The sequence below is a fragment of the Juglans regia genome, chromosome 5 (assembly GCF_001411555.2).
Source record: "Juglans regia cultivar Chandler chromosome 5, Walnut 2.0, whole genome shotgun sequence".
Taxonomy (NCBI): Eukaryota; Viridiplantae; Streptophyta; class Magnoliopsida; order Fagales; family Juglandaceae; genus Juglans; species Juglans regia.
The window spans coordinates 20,858,563-20,873,726 of NC_049905.1; the positions used below are offsets into that span (position 1 = coordinate 20,858,563).

A 15,164-nucleotide genomic window follows, 5' to 3' on the forward strand; every position below is an offset into this window, starting at 1 on the left:
TTATGATTAAAGGGGACAGCAGAGGCACAGTTTGATATCAGATAGAAAACAAGTCAGATTTGGAATAATGTATACTCATATGACATGAGTTTCAAAGCTTCTTAAACTTGGCCTTGTTTGGTTACGCAGTTCAAATGAGATAAGATGAAATGTCTTGTTGAAAATTAAATAAAATATTATTAGAATATAATTTTTTAATATAATTTTTATTTTAAAATTTAAAAAAGTTGAATTATTTATTATATTTTATATAAAAGTTTGAAAAAGTTGCATTGATGAGATGAGATGAGATGATTTTGTATATCTAAACCAGACCTTAATCACCCTGCTTGTACTAATTACAAGTCTTGATGCTTATTTTGCCCATTAATAAAATCAAATTGTCAAACTTTTAACTTTTGTTGGAAGTCTGGTTTTTATGTGAATGAGCCGCTCTCAAGTCATTAAATTGGTAGTCTTCAAAATTCATCTCAATTCATTTCAACTCAACTCATCTCATCATTACAACTTTTTCAAATTTTCAAACAAAATACAATAAACAATTCAACTTTTTTAAATCTCAAGACAATTTTTCCAAATTTTCATATAAAATATAATAAATAATTCAATTTTTATTCTACTATTCACAAATCATCTAAACTCATCTTTAAATCTAAACCATCTCAATTATAATAAATAATCTCTATTGTGTGACTTTTCATCATTACCAAAAGCTTGATGCTGTTTTCGGACACCCAATATCAATAAAAAAAAATTATTATCAAAAGCTTAAACGTGGTAAAACTGCATACTTGCAATGGAGAATTTTTCAAAGAAAATTTCAGGCTGTCAAGAAAGGTGACAAATAATGATTATTAAATAGAGAACTTCATTTTAATCTTATCATTTCAATCATATTTGCCGATTTAACGTATTTGAAATGATTTCGTATGTTAGTCACTTAAATGAACACCCACTTTGTACGATATCAGTACGATGACTAGGAACGATACAATCTATAAACGAAGAATAGAGGAAATTTTTACTTTTTTCAAAATTATTATGCAGCAGTTATACAATTCATGATTGTAAATATTTTTTTTTATTGCAATAACATGAACCAAGCAATTGATAATGCATGCTAGGTAGAATATATTTTTTCATTTAAAGCAAAATGAATGTCCGATCAGGAAAAATGATCCATGTGGGACCTTTGCTGCTTTACAAAATGGAAAATGTTCCACAACGCGTTTTTTCATTAATTTCAACAAAAGCCAAAGACTTGGTACTAAATAACAGTGGAAAGTTTCTGCAGACAGACACATCAAACATGTCCCCATTCTCAAATTTAAATAAGAGTTGTTGATGAATTGTTCTTGGCGTCAAGTCTTTATTAATATTGGTGCTTATAATTTCAAGGCACGAGCAGTACGCAGTTCCCTTCCCATGGAGGCTAATGGGATCCCATTATCCTCATATTTCAATTAAAGAAAGCAAAAGATTGGAAAATTCCAAACTTGTATTAATTATTGGTTAGGTAAAGGTTGAAAACTTCAGATAGTGTCTACACATTAGTCTGGATGCATGGCTATATATATAAATGGAGAGCCTGATGATCTCCTCAGTACTCATTCAACAGAGAGTATACCAGATCTTCTCTGCATAAAAGTCACAGAATTGTGGAAGTTTAGTTTTGCACAAAAATGGCCAATCTGTGGCCAAATCTAATCTGTGCATTGGCAGTAGTCTTATTAGCCATCAATGTAGCAGCTGATGATTACAAGCCTTACGTTTATGCATCTCCACCTCCACCACATTACCGCCACAAATCACCACCTCCATACCACAAGAAGTCTCCTCCACCACCGCATTACCGTTATAAGTCCCCACCACCACCATCTCCGTCACCGCGGCCTCCTCCTTACATCTACAAATCCCCACCTCCTCCATCTCCATCACCACCCCCTCCCTATGTCTACAAATCCCCACCTCCCCCATCTCCATCACCTCCTCCACCCTACATCTATAAATCTCCACCCCCTCCCTCACCGTCTCCTCCACCTCCTTACATTTACAAATCACCACCACCACCATCTCCATCACCTCCTCCTCCATACGTCTACAAGTCTCCACCACCACCCTCACCATCTCCTCCACCTCCTTATATTTATAAGTCACCTCCTCCACCCTCTCCCTCACCTCCTCCTCCATATATCTACAAGTCACCACCTCCTCCATCTCCATCACCGCCTCCTCCATATGTCTACAAGTCACCCCCTCCTCCATCTCCATCACCTCCTCCTCCATATATTTACAAATCACCACCACCCCCATCTCCGTCACCACCTCCACCCTATATCTACAAGTCACCTCCTCCTCCATCCCCTTCACCCCCTCCACCTTATGTTTATAAATCTCCACCACCACCATCCCCACCACCGCCATCCCCATACTACTATAAATCACCACCACCTCCGAAATACTAAAACTAATCATTATGTAGTACTAATAATCACGTAAGTAATTTTATATGCGCATTCTTGAATCTGCTTAACATTTCCTTTCTTCTTTTACTTTTATTTCTTGTACTTAATTTCCCCATCGATCGTAACCTTCTCATGAATTCTACTACTCTGTTTTTGCAGCTTATTAGGTGATAAAAGGAATAATTGCTGCTCATCATGAAGTAATCAGATACTCTCGTGAGGGTTGGTTTATTAGAATCGTCCACTAAGGTCAATTAAGGCAGTCCGACGTTCTAGACATGAAGCTGTGGACGCGCGCTTTGCATACTTTTAAAAAATAAGCTTTTTTTTTTGGAAGCCACTTGATATATTAATTATACGTATTTGTTATTTATTTAGTTAATGGATCAAATAAAGTATGCTTATTTGTTTTCTTTAATGGGATCGATCATGTTCGTCCAATATTCCATTTGCGGTAATGGCATGTATTGACTCCATATATCATGTATATATGGCTCTCTCTCTCTCTCTCTCTCTCTCTCTCATAAAATTGATAAGTTTACTATATATTTCTACGTGACAATCATGAACAAAATAAAAAAAAATAGTAATTGTTTGAAGACTAGCAAACCAAAAAACAATTCAAAAGACATACACATTATACGCATTTGGTCAGATCATGAGGACTGATGATCATCATTCGGTCATAAAATATTATAAATACATATGGATCATGGCCTGCATGCATGGTTTTGCACCATTAATTAATATTTTATGACTTGTACCAAAATAATTAAGCAATAATCTGAGATAGATCAGATCAACAAATTAAATGGAATACTACGCGAATCAACAAAAAAAATTATTAAGCAAAAAGGGGATCAACAAAACCATATATCGTTTATTTTATAATCAATTCTGTCTGTAATATTTGCATTAATTAATTGCATGGAGATCAAACGCTTAATTAACATGGTGTTTTTTCCACACCAACTAACTAGCTGGATCAACTGCATATATGCATGCGCGCCCACACACACACACACATATATATATATAATTATATATTTGGTGCAATGATTAATAATTTCTTCTAACTTTTATTAAACTTATCACCCTAGTACTAGTACTAGTACTACTGATTTCTATATATCCACAAACTCATCATGAATATTTTATTGAAAAATGAATTATTTTAGTCAACAATCATGATATTATATAGATATATATATAATATATGAAATACAGCAAATTAAACCCTTTTTTATTTTTATAATAGAATAGATCACCCAAAAAGACAGTTAATAATCTAGTGATCAATATTAATTGTAACTACGCTTAATTTCTAGCTTGAAGCTGCATCATCCGGGTTTTAGGACGGAAGATTTATTAGGCATGACCTTCATTAATGGTGTGTACGTTTATATGTTGATCATATATAGATTCATATTTATCAGGTTGCTGATGTACAATATATATATATATTACTATTTATTTATAGATAAATTTATTTTTCATGCAAAAAGCTAGAATTAATTAATTAAGAATATTGTATCAGATGATCAGTGAGCATTTGCATGTCATACACTGGAAATCCAATTGTGCTTGTAATTATGAAGGCCCCCATCTTGAATTTATGTTGATCAAAAGGCAATTGCAAAGGACATGATTAATTAACATTCTTAGGATTTTTTCCCCTTTCCCCTTTTCCTCCACATAAGTTAAGATATATATATTATAAACATAACAATCTACGTACCTCTTTCCATCAATTTAAATTTTTAGGATAATTAATAGTTTCACAATATGGTATATTAAAGTAGACTAGGTCTATAACTAAAATCTTGATTCTACACTTCACCTAATTTAATTAATATTCTATTTTACTTTAAGCTCGCCTATTAAGACAGTACTAAGATATTTTATAAGATAACTGATATATATATATATATTTTTTTTTTTTTTTCATAGAGATCCTACATAAACAAATTTACAAATTAATGATATTGTTTGATGTGATATGTTATATTTACTTTATAATAAAATATGCTTTACAATCTAATGTACCACATCAAAACATGTTAGTTTGTGAATTTTATTTTATAAAATCTCTATGTAGACCTTAGCGCGCATTGCTTTTAGCCTTTTATATATTGTAAAAAATAAAAATCTATGTACCTTTGTCTATGAGTTTAAACTTTTAGGACAAATAGCGATTGCATAATATATTATATTAATTATTTTCTTTGACACCTAGTATGATAATGTACAAACTGTACTTGGTACTAATTTGATCTGTATCAAGCAATAATACTAACATGGATTAATTAATTAATTCATGCTGACTCGGAACTAAACATGCTTGCAAATTAAAAAGTCGAAAATAGAAGACAATTAAATTACAAATAATATTATCATTGAAGATCAATATATAATATCGTGTCTCTGAAAGTTTCTTGCCTGAAAACGTGCATGATCTTCAAAAGCTTCTACATGATATATATAATATGTTGCCGGCAATGAATCGATCTGCCTTTTCCTAAACAAGAAATTAATAGTCAGATCATTGGATTGACCTTTTATTGGCCGTTTGATTATTTGAGTTTCATGAAAACTTGGTCGGCAGCTCTGTTTATACAACTTAATATAATTAAATATAGAGAACGTGAGGATCAGACATTGTTAGAAAATGAATGCAGGCACAGATCATTCAGTTGACAAATTGATGTTCATGTCAAGCATTTGACAAATTGATGATCATCATGCAGTCAAAGTTTCTCTCTTAAACGTTGTTGGAATTCGGAAGTGTGAGCTATATATTGGTGGACTAATTCAGTAAATCTTGAAATGGTCATAGCTAGCTAGGTTTATTAACCTAATTAATATTTTATACTATAACGATAATATCTTCCTTCTAGATAATTTGATATTTCTATGAGATCACCGCAGGTTCTTATCCTAAAAGCTTAAACTGATGGAAAGAGGTAGATTTTATTATTTATTTTATATCTTAACACATTGATCATTTGATTATCTGGTTGGGAACAACCATAGCTTTGTAGAGAGAGAAGCTCTACCTTCTCTCTAGAAATCCAAACCGAAAACCACCTTAGAGGTGGGAATTTCGGCTCCTCCCTCCTCCCAGATGCAGTTTTCTCCAAGTGTTTAATTTTCCAGTCGGTGTTTTGGTTTTGTTTTGGTTTTTTCTGATCAAAGCATGGAGAAGCGGCATTTGATTTTTTCGGTGGCTAGCGACCACCACGCGCCCCACATTGGGATTCCTAAGCCGCCGATCTTTCAGACTGCCGAAGGTTTTGCCAAAAGGAGCGGTGCGTGATCCACATGGCTGGGTCAAAGTGCACACGTGACTTCCACTCTCCATCACATAAAGGGCTCTACTGCTGCCACGCGTGGTGTTTTAGGGGTTAGCGATCTTGGTAGCTTTAGGATCGACGGTCCGGCACACTCCTAATTTGGCGCGTGTCCTTCACGCTCCATTACAACCTCCTTACTGAGTGTTTTTTCGGTTTCAGTGTATTTCAAGTTTTTGTTTTGTTGTATTTTTGTATTTTCAGTTTTTCCTATATTTTTCTGTTCTGTTGCTTGTGTTAGGTAAAAATAAAAAGAAATAGGCTATTAGATTTGTTGTCTATAGCAGGAGAACCCTCTCCTCCTTTGGAGGATGGAGAATGGTTTTCCCGCTCCTCCTTTAGAGGATAGGGGTGATTTTCCCTCTCCTCATTTGGATCAGGATGGAGGGTTGGTTATCTTGTTTTTACAGAGTATTATATTCTCGGACAAATCGGGATTGAAATCTCTGCTCTTACAGAGTCTCATATCTCAAAAGGTTTTGTCATTAGAGAACTTATAGAAGTTAAGATAATTTCCGTCATAAAGATGAGTAGTTTGACTTGTAATCTGGATTTTTTCCTGTATTTATCAATCATAGCTGTAACTTCGGTTTCATTGAATGAAATGAAATCTATTTCCCATAAAAAAAAAACACACACACATTGATCATCATATAATTTTATCTCTTCTTTACTCAAAATGAGATATTACAATCTCTCTCTTTTAATTAAATCCCTGATTAATGTCCTCGTCAAGCCAGTCTATCGCAAATGAATTGAAGCATGAAAATCATATATTTCTCTCCTATACTCAATTTGAGGTGTTACAATCTCTCTTTACAGGTAATTAAGATACATTAATGTATATGAGGGTACGTACGTACTACATGATCGTGAGAGACATGTAATGATGGGTACTAGGTCTATATATATATATATCACAATGATTGATCGAGATAATTATAAGTTTTATAGATTAATTTAACAACAAAATATTAATATTAATTAACCCCTTACTTTTCAGACAATGCATGCATTAATTCATGATCATGTGCTAGCTGATCAATACCGATAATTAATTACATGCATATAACATGTGTAATATTATTGATATATATATATTAATTGTTGATGGAAAAATTAGTTAATTGGCATATTCTTGTGAAAAACTGTGTAAACTTATGTTGTAACAAGTGTGTAATGTGTCAAAGTGAAAAAGGGAGGGCCAACTCAAGTCAGAGAGTTCGCTCGAAGTGGCTCGACATTTCGCTCGAGCGAACTTCAAGTCAGAGACTTCGCTCGACATGGCTCGACACTTGGCTCGAGCTACATTCAAGTCCAAGAGTTCGCTTGACTCGGCTCGACACTTCGCTTGAGCGAACTTCAAGTCAGAGAGTTCGCTCAATATGGTTCAACACTTCGCTCAAGTTACATTCAAGTCAGAGAGTTCGCTTGACTTGGCTCGACACTTGGCTCGAGCGAAACTAAGTTCGCTTGACACTTTGCTCGAGCCAATGTTCTGGAAACCTAATTTTCTTAGTTTTGAGCACATCTTTCCTTATTGGTATAAAAGGAAACCTTTTGGTCTTTCTTTTGGTGTGGAAAAATAGAGCAAAAATTCAAAGTGTTTCAAGAGCCAAAGAGAGAAACCTTTTCCTCACCTTGTGAATCTCTCTTGGACAAACACATATCCACCACACCACACTCAAGATAAAATCTTATTCAAAGTCCATTGAAGTGGACGTGTTGACTGTCCATAAGGTTTCCGGAGCTGCTGTTGATGCAGAGATGGAGAGGTTCTCGTGGAAAGCTATAGAAGGTCGGAGTTCCGACACTACATGAGTGTAGAGATCGAGTGGGTCACTCATGATGTTGTAAGCCAAGTTTAGGAACTACAAAGGTTTTGTGAGTGTCTCTAAATTGGTTGTAATAAACTTTTTTTATAGTGGATTTTAGATGGTGCCTTACACCTGGAGTAGTTTTAGAATTTGAAGAAGTTCTTCAAATGAGTTTCCACTTCGTGACCAAAATCATTGTGTTGATTGTTTGTGTTTATTGATTAACTGTTTGTTTGTCTCTATTTTTGAAAAGACTATCAAAATTGGAATACACCTATTCATCCCCCTCTAGGTGTAGTGATTGGTAGAACCACTACTTTTTCATTAATATATTATGTTAATTTTCACACTTCAAGTAATCTTATGTACGTGCGTGGACATGCTCTAAATGCATGTCAATGCCTTGATAAGTTCTTTACAAAATATGAAATGAGCAAAAATAGGACGAGGTAGACATGCTCTAAATGCATCGATGAGGGCACGCTCAATGCATGTGAGTGAATCAAATGGACGAAGCCCTCAATCACTGCCTAATATGTGGACACTAAGGGATGAGGCAAATGAATTAGACGACGATTCAACTATACCCCCATCCATGGTACCATCTATTGAGTTTTTAAACATGGGAGCAAATACAAGTAGAAGGCCTATCCAGTCTAGAGGTAATTATAATATTCTGGCCAAGTAAAATTTAGCAGCTTTCACCTTCTTTAAGAGTTAATTTTTTATGACAACCTTTGTTTAATGGGAAGTTTATTGCTACTCAGGTATCCATCATGAAGTTTATTGTCAGACTTTAACTTTCGTTGGAAGTCTGATTTTTACGTGGATGAGCGGCTCTCAAGTCATAAAACTGGTAGTCTTGAAACTTTCAGAGGGTTTTAATCTCTATTGTGTGACTTTTCATCGTTACCAAAAAGCTTGATGCTGTTTTCGGACACCTGATATCAATAAAAAAAAATTAGAGTAATTCTATATGATACAATTGTGAAATGTATAAATGCCGCGTAATCGTTTTGAAAAAGAGTGGAGTCTATTATTAAAAAATTAATTTTTTCATGTAGATCCCATATTTTATTCACTTTTTCCAAAACGATTATGCGATGGTTGCACAATTCAAAGTTATAAATATCTTTTCTCAAAAAATTATTTTCGAAAGCTTAAACGAGGTAAAACTGCATACTTGCAATGAAGATTTTTTCAAAGAAAATTTCAGGTTGCCAAGAAGGTGACAAATAATGATTATTAAATAGAGAACTAATTTATATTCTTCATCTTAATCTTACAATTTCAAACATATTTGCCGATTTAACGTATTTGAAATGATTTCGTATGTTAGTCACTTAAATGAACAACCACTTTGTACGTACGATATGAGTACGATGACTAGAAATGATACAATCTAGAAACAAAGAATAGTGTATGGAAGTTTTCATTTTTTTTAAAACGATTACGCGGCATTATTTGCACAATTCATGATTATAAATATATTTTTCTGGATAGATTTTATTTTTTCATTTAAAGCAAAATGAATGTCCGATCTGGAAAAATGATCCATATACGACCTTTGCTGCCTTACAAAATGGAAAATGTTCCATCAACCATGGACTCGATCATTGATGCCACCATGGAGTCTAGAAACTAACAATCCACAACGCGTTTCTTCATTAATTTCAACAAAAGCCAAAGACTTGGTATTAAATAACAGTGGAAAGTTTCTTCAGAGACACATCAAACATGTCCCCATTCTCAAATTTAAGAGTTGTTGATGAATTGTTCTTGGCGTCAAGTCTTTATTAATATTGGTGCTTATAATTTCAAGGCACGAGCAGTACGCAGTTCCCTTCCCATGGAGGCTAATGGGATCCCATTATCCTCATATTTCAATTAAAGAAAGCAAACACTACAAGAAAACAACTTATTTCCTGCCAGCTATTTCCTGCCAAAAAGATTATTTCCTGCTAAAATGAGTCTATTTTTGTCTCAAATAGTCATTCTCGTCGCAAATAATTTGTCTCAAATGCCCTATTTTTTTGTAGTGAAAAGATTGGAAAATTCCAAACTTGTATTAATTATTGGTTAGGTAAAGGTTGAAAACTTCAGATAGTGTCTACTCATTAGTCTGGATGCATGGCTATATATATAAATGGAGAGCCTGATGATCTCCTCAGTACTCATTCAACAAAGAGTACACCAAATCTTCTTTGCATAAAAGTCACAGAATTGTGGGAGTTTAGTTTTGCACAAAAATGGCCAATTTGTGGCCAAATCTAATCTGTGCATTGGCAGTAGTCTTATTAGCCATCAATGTAGCAGCTGATGATGATCACAAGCCTTATGTTTATGCATCTCCACCTCCACCACATTACTTGTACAAATCCCCTCCACCACCACATTACCGCCACAAATCACCACCTCCATACCACAAGAAGTCTCCTCCACCACCGCATTACCGTTATGAGTCCCCACTACCACCATCTCCGTCACCACAACCTCCTCCTTACATCTACAAATCCCCACCTTCTCCATCTCCATCACCACTGCCTCCCTATGTCTACAAATCCCCACCTCCCCCATCTCCATCACCTCCTCCACCCTACATCTATAAATCTCCACCACCTCCCTCACCGTCTCCTCCACCTCCTTACATTTACAAATCACCACCACCACCATCTCCATCACCTCCTCCTCCATACATCTACAAGTCACCACCTCCCCCATCACCATCACCTCCTCCTCCCTACATCTATAAATCTCCACCACCACCCTCATCATCCCCCCCACCTCCTTATATTTACAAGTCACCTCCACCACCTCCTCCTTCACCTCCTCCTCCATATGTCTACAAGTCACCACCTCCTCCATCTCCATCACCTCCTCCTCCATATGTCTACAAGTCACCTCCTCCACCCTCTCCCTCACCTCCCCCTCCATATATTTACAAATCACCACCACCACCACCCCCATCTCCGTCACCACCTCCACCCTATGTCTACAAGTCACCTCCTCCTCCATCCCCTCCACCCCCTCCACCTTATGTTTATAAATCTCCTCCACCACCATCCCCACCACCGCCATCCCCATACTACTATAAATCACCACCACCTCCGAAATACTAAAACTAATCATTATGTAGTACTAATAATCACGTAAGTATTTTTATATGCTCATTCTCGAATCTACTTAACATTTCCTTTCTTCGTTTACTTTTATTTCTTGTACTTAATTTCCCCATCGATCGTAACCTTCTCATGAATTCTACTACTCTGTTTTTGCAGCTTATTAGGTGATAAAAGGAATAATTGCTGCTCATCATGAAGTAATCAGATACTCTCGTGAGGGTTGGTTTATTAGAATCGTCCACTAAGGTCAATTAAGGCAGTCCGACGTTCTAGACATGAAGCTGTGGACGCGCGCTTTGCATACTTTTAAAAAATAAGCTTTTTTTTTTGGAAGCCACTTGATATATTAATTATATGTATTTGTGTCTTATTTAGTTAATGGATCAAATAAAGTATGCTTATTAATTTGTTTTCTTTAATGGGATCGATCATGTTTGTCCAATATTCCATTTGCGGTAATTGACTCCATCATGCATGTATATATAGCTCTCTCTCTCTCTCTCTCTCTCTCTCTCATAAAATTGATAAGTTTACTATATATTTCTACGTGACAATCATGAACAAAATAAAAATTGTAATTTTGTTTCAGGATCTAGTCATTATACGTACGCATTTGGTCAGATCATGAGTACTGATCGATGATCATCTTTGCACCATTAATTAATATTTTATGACTTGTACCTGCAGCAATAATCTGAGATAGAGCAGATCATGAACAACATGGAATACTACGCGAATCAACAAAAAAAATTATTAAGCAAGAAGGGGATCAACAAAACCATCGTTTATTTATTGATCATAGATTCATATTTATCAGGTTAAGTATAATTTTACTAGTTAATTATAGATAATTTATTTTCCATGAAAAACGTAGAATTAATTAATTAAGAATGTATCAGACATACACTGGAAATCCATTTGTGCTTGTAATTATGAAGGCCACCCCATCTTGAATTTATGTTGATCAAAAGGCAATTGCAAATTAGGACATGATTAATATTCAAAGGATTTTTTTACCCTTTCCCCTTTTCCTCCACATAAGTAAAGAAATATTATACATATAATGATTTATCTCTTCCTATCAGTTTAAACTTGTAGAATAAATAATAGTTTCGCATGGTATATTAAAGCAGAGGTCTCGAACTCAAATCTTGATTCTACATTTTACCCAATTTAGTTAAATATTTCATTTATTAAGCTTGCTTATTAAGGACGATCGAGTACTAAGATGTATTATAAGAGAACCGATATATATATTACATAGAGATCCTACATAGACAAATTTACAAATTAGTGATATTGTTTGATGTGATATGTTATATTTACTTTATAATAAAATATGCTTTACAATATATCTAATGTATCGTATCAAAACATGTTAGTTAATTGTGAATTTTCTTTTATAAAATTTCTGTGTAGATCAAGTGCGCATTGCTTTTATTTAAAAAAATAAAATTCTATATATATATGTACATTTTGGATCTATAAATTTAAACTTTTAGGATAAGTAGCGATTGCATAATATATTATATTAATTATTTTCTTAGACACCTAGTATGATAACAAACTGTACGTACGTAGTACTAATTTGATCTGTATCAAACAATAATACTGAACATGGATTAATAATTAATTAGTCATGCCGACTCGGAACTAAACAAGAAAATAGAAGACAATTAAATTATAAATAATATTATCATTGAAGATCAATATATAATATCGCGTCTCTGAAAGTTTCTTGCCTGAAAACGTGCATGATCTCCAAAAGCTTCTACATGATATATATAATATGTTGCCGGCAATGAATCGATGATCTGCCTTTTCCTAAACAAGAAATTAAGAGTTAGATCGTCGGGTTGACCTTTTTTTGGCCGTTTGATTATTTGAATTTCATGAAAACATGGTCGGCAGCTCTGTTTATAAAACTTAATATAATTAAATATAGAGAACGTACGGATCAGACATTGTTGTTAGAAAATGAATGCAGGCACAGGTCATTCAGTTGAAAAATTAATGACGTTCATGTCAAGAATTGGACAAATTGATGATCATCATCATGCAGTCAAAGTTTCTCTCTTAAAACGTTGTTGGAATTTGGAAGTGTGAGCTATATATTTCTTGGTGGACTTCAGTAAATCTTGAAATGGTCATAGCTACGTTTAACCTAGCTAATTAATATTTTGTACTCATAACGATAACTTCTTCCTTCTAGATAATTTGATATTTCTGTGAAATCAGTGTAAGTTCTTATCCCAAAAGTTTAAGGAGTGGTTTGGATTTAAAGATGAGTTGAGATGGTTTGTGAATAGTAGAATAAAAGTTGAATTATTTATTATATTTTGTGTGAAAATTTGATAAAGTTGTTTTGAAATTTGAAAAAGTTAAATTGTTTATTATATTTTGTGTAGAAATTTGAAAAAGTTGTAATGATGAGATGAGATGAGATGAGTTGAATTGGGTTGAGATAGGTTACGAATACAAACGAGGCCTAAGTTGATGGAAAGAAGTAGATTTTATTATTTATTTTATATCTTAGCACATTGATCATCATATAATTTTATCTCTCCTTTATTTAATATGAGATCTTATTAGGGGTGTGCAATCAAATTTGGATCCGGATATTCGACTAGCCATAACCGGATCCAGATCCAGATTCTAAAAACAGGGCGGTATCCACCCAGATTAATCCGAAAATAATCCGGGCGGATAATTGGATTCAATCCGGATATTCGGCTTTTTTTTTCCCTTTCTTGGCTATAAATCCGGATTGTAATCGAATTTAATCTAGATTTAGATATCCAGATTGTAATCGGATTTATTAATAATAATTAAAAAAAACAGTTTAAACTTAAAAAAATATTTTTATAGCACTTTAAAAAAATAAAGGGACCTGGGATACTCAGATCATAAAACTGGATCCGTAACCAGACCTAGGTTTCTCTCAACCTCTTGGGTGTAATCCGGGCGGATAACCACCATGATACACCTGGATTCTGGGTTTCGGACCGGACCGAGAAAAACTCCGGCCCTATGAGATATTACAATCTCTCTTTTAACTAAGTCCCTGATTATTTGATTAACAAAAATGATTCTTTTATGTGCTTTTGTGCACCGAAGTGCACCGATGGCTGAGGTAGATTTAAATTTAATAAAATGAGTTTTGCTATATACAAGCAAGTTTGCGTACCAATCTGCATACTAATGTTGTTGTCTTCATATTCTAAATTCAAATTAACAATGTTTTCAATAAAATTTACTTTCTGACCAATCATAATGAATGAGTGCGCGTATTAGTATGGATAATCGCTTACAATTAGGATTTTCCTAATAAAACAGTGCATCTTTATTTTTTTGACAAAACTAAAACAACACTTATCTCTTTGCTGTGCTTCATCAAGTGTCTTCAAGAACCAAAAAAAAAAAAAAAAGAGTTTATAGCTATGTTACAACAATGAAAATGGGTATTGAACGCCATTTGATGGAAAAGATCCCCGAAATAGTTGCAGTGGAACCCATAGCTGATGAAGAAACTGGCCTTGAGTTGAATGAGGAAAATATTGAGAAGGTACTCCAAGTAATAAGGCCGTATCTTGGAGCAGTTGGTGGGTCGCTTGAACTTGTGGAAATCGAGGTGCCGATAGTCAAAATTCGTATAACAGGACCAGCAGCAGGGGTGATGACTGTTCGAGTGTCTGTTACACAAAAGCTGCGAGAGAAAATTCCATCCATTGCAGCAGTTCAACTTATGTAAAACCCATAAAACAAAAGAAATACGCCCCCCTCCCTTTTGTCTCTCTAATTGTATGCTTGCGATTTTTTGTCTCAAGTAATATGCAAACAAAGTGTGTCAATGGAACTCTGTAAAAAACATTTGTGGTAGTTCTATAGAATATGTACAGTTCGATATACAGATCAGGCCTGCAAAAGTCGAGCATAAAAAAAAAGGAAGATGACATTTCTTGTCTTCTTTCTCTTCAATTTTTTTTTATTTTTATTAAAAAATAAAAATAAGATATGATAAAATATTAAACTGACAATTACTACGCAGTTTGGTTCACCAATCCGCTTGTATTTAGAAGAACTGGGTTACGTACGTACTACATCAGAGCTAGACATGATGTAATGATAGGTACTAATTAGTCCTATATATCTCAATGATCGATCGAGATTAATTATAAGTTTTATATATAGATTAATTTAACTACGAAATATATATTAATATTAATTTAACTTTTCAGACATTGCATGCATTAATTGATTAATCATGATCATGTGCTAGCTGATCAATACCGATAATTAATTACGTGCATACGTGTAATATTATTGATATATATATATATATATATATAAATATTATGTTAATTTTCACACTTCAAGTAATCTTACGCGTACGCGTATACGTTGCCTCAT

At 34.1% G+C, this 15,164-nt stretch overlaps 2 protein-coding genes across 2 annotated transcripts; both read left to right on the forward strand.

Annotated features, from left to right (window-relative positions):
- The first annotated feature begins 1,621 nt into the window (after nt 1-1,621).
- LOC109003657 (extensin-3-like) lies at nt 1,622-2,906 on the forward strand. The gene is made up of 2 exons (XM_018981892.2): nt 1,622-2,495; nt 2,625-2,906. The coding sequence occupies exon 1, from the start codon at nt 1,683-1,685 to the stop codon at nt 2,463-2,465; it is 783 nt and encodes a 260-aa protein (XP_018837437.2). The 5' UTR covers nt 1,622-1,682; the 3' UTR covers nt 2,466-2,495; nt 2,625-2,906.
- A 6,915-nt stretch (nt 2,907-9,821) lies between these two features.
- On the forward strand, nt 9,822-11,100 carry LOC109003651 (extensin-2-like). The gene is made up of 2 exons (XM_035689974.1): nt 9,822-10,781; nt 10,911-11,100. Exon 1 carries the CDS (start codon nt 9,882-9,884, stop codon nt 10,749-10,751), a length of 870 nt encoding a protein of 289 aa, XP_035545867.1. The 5' UTR covers nt 9,822-9,881; the 3' UTR covers nt 10,752-10,781; nt 10,911-11,100.
- Nucleotides 11,101-15,164: the final 4,064 nt, after the last annotated feature.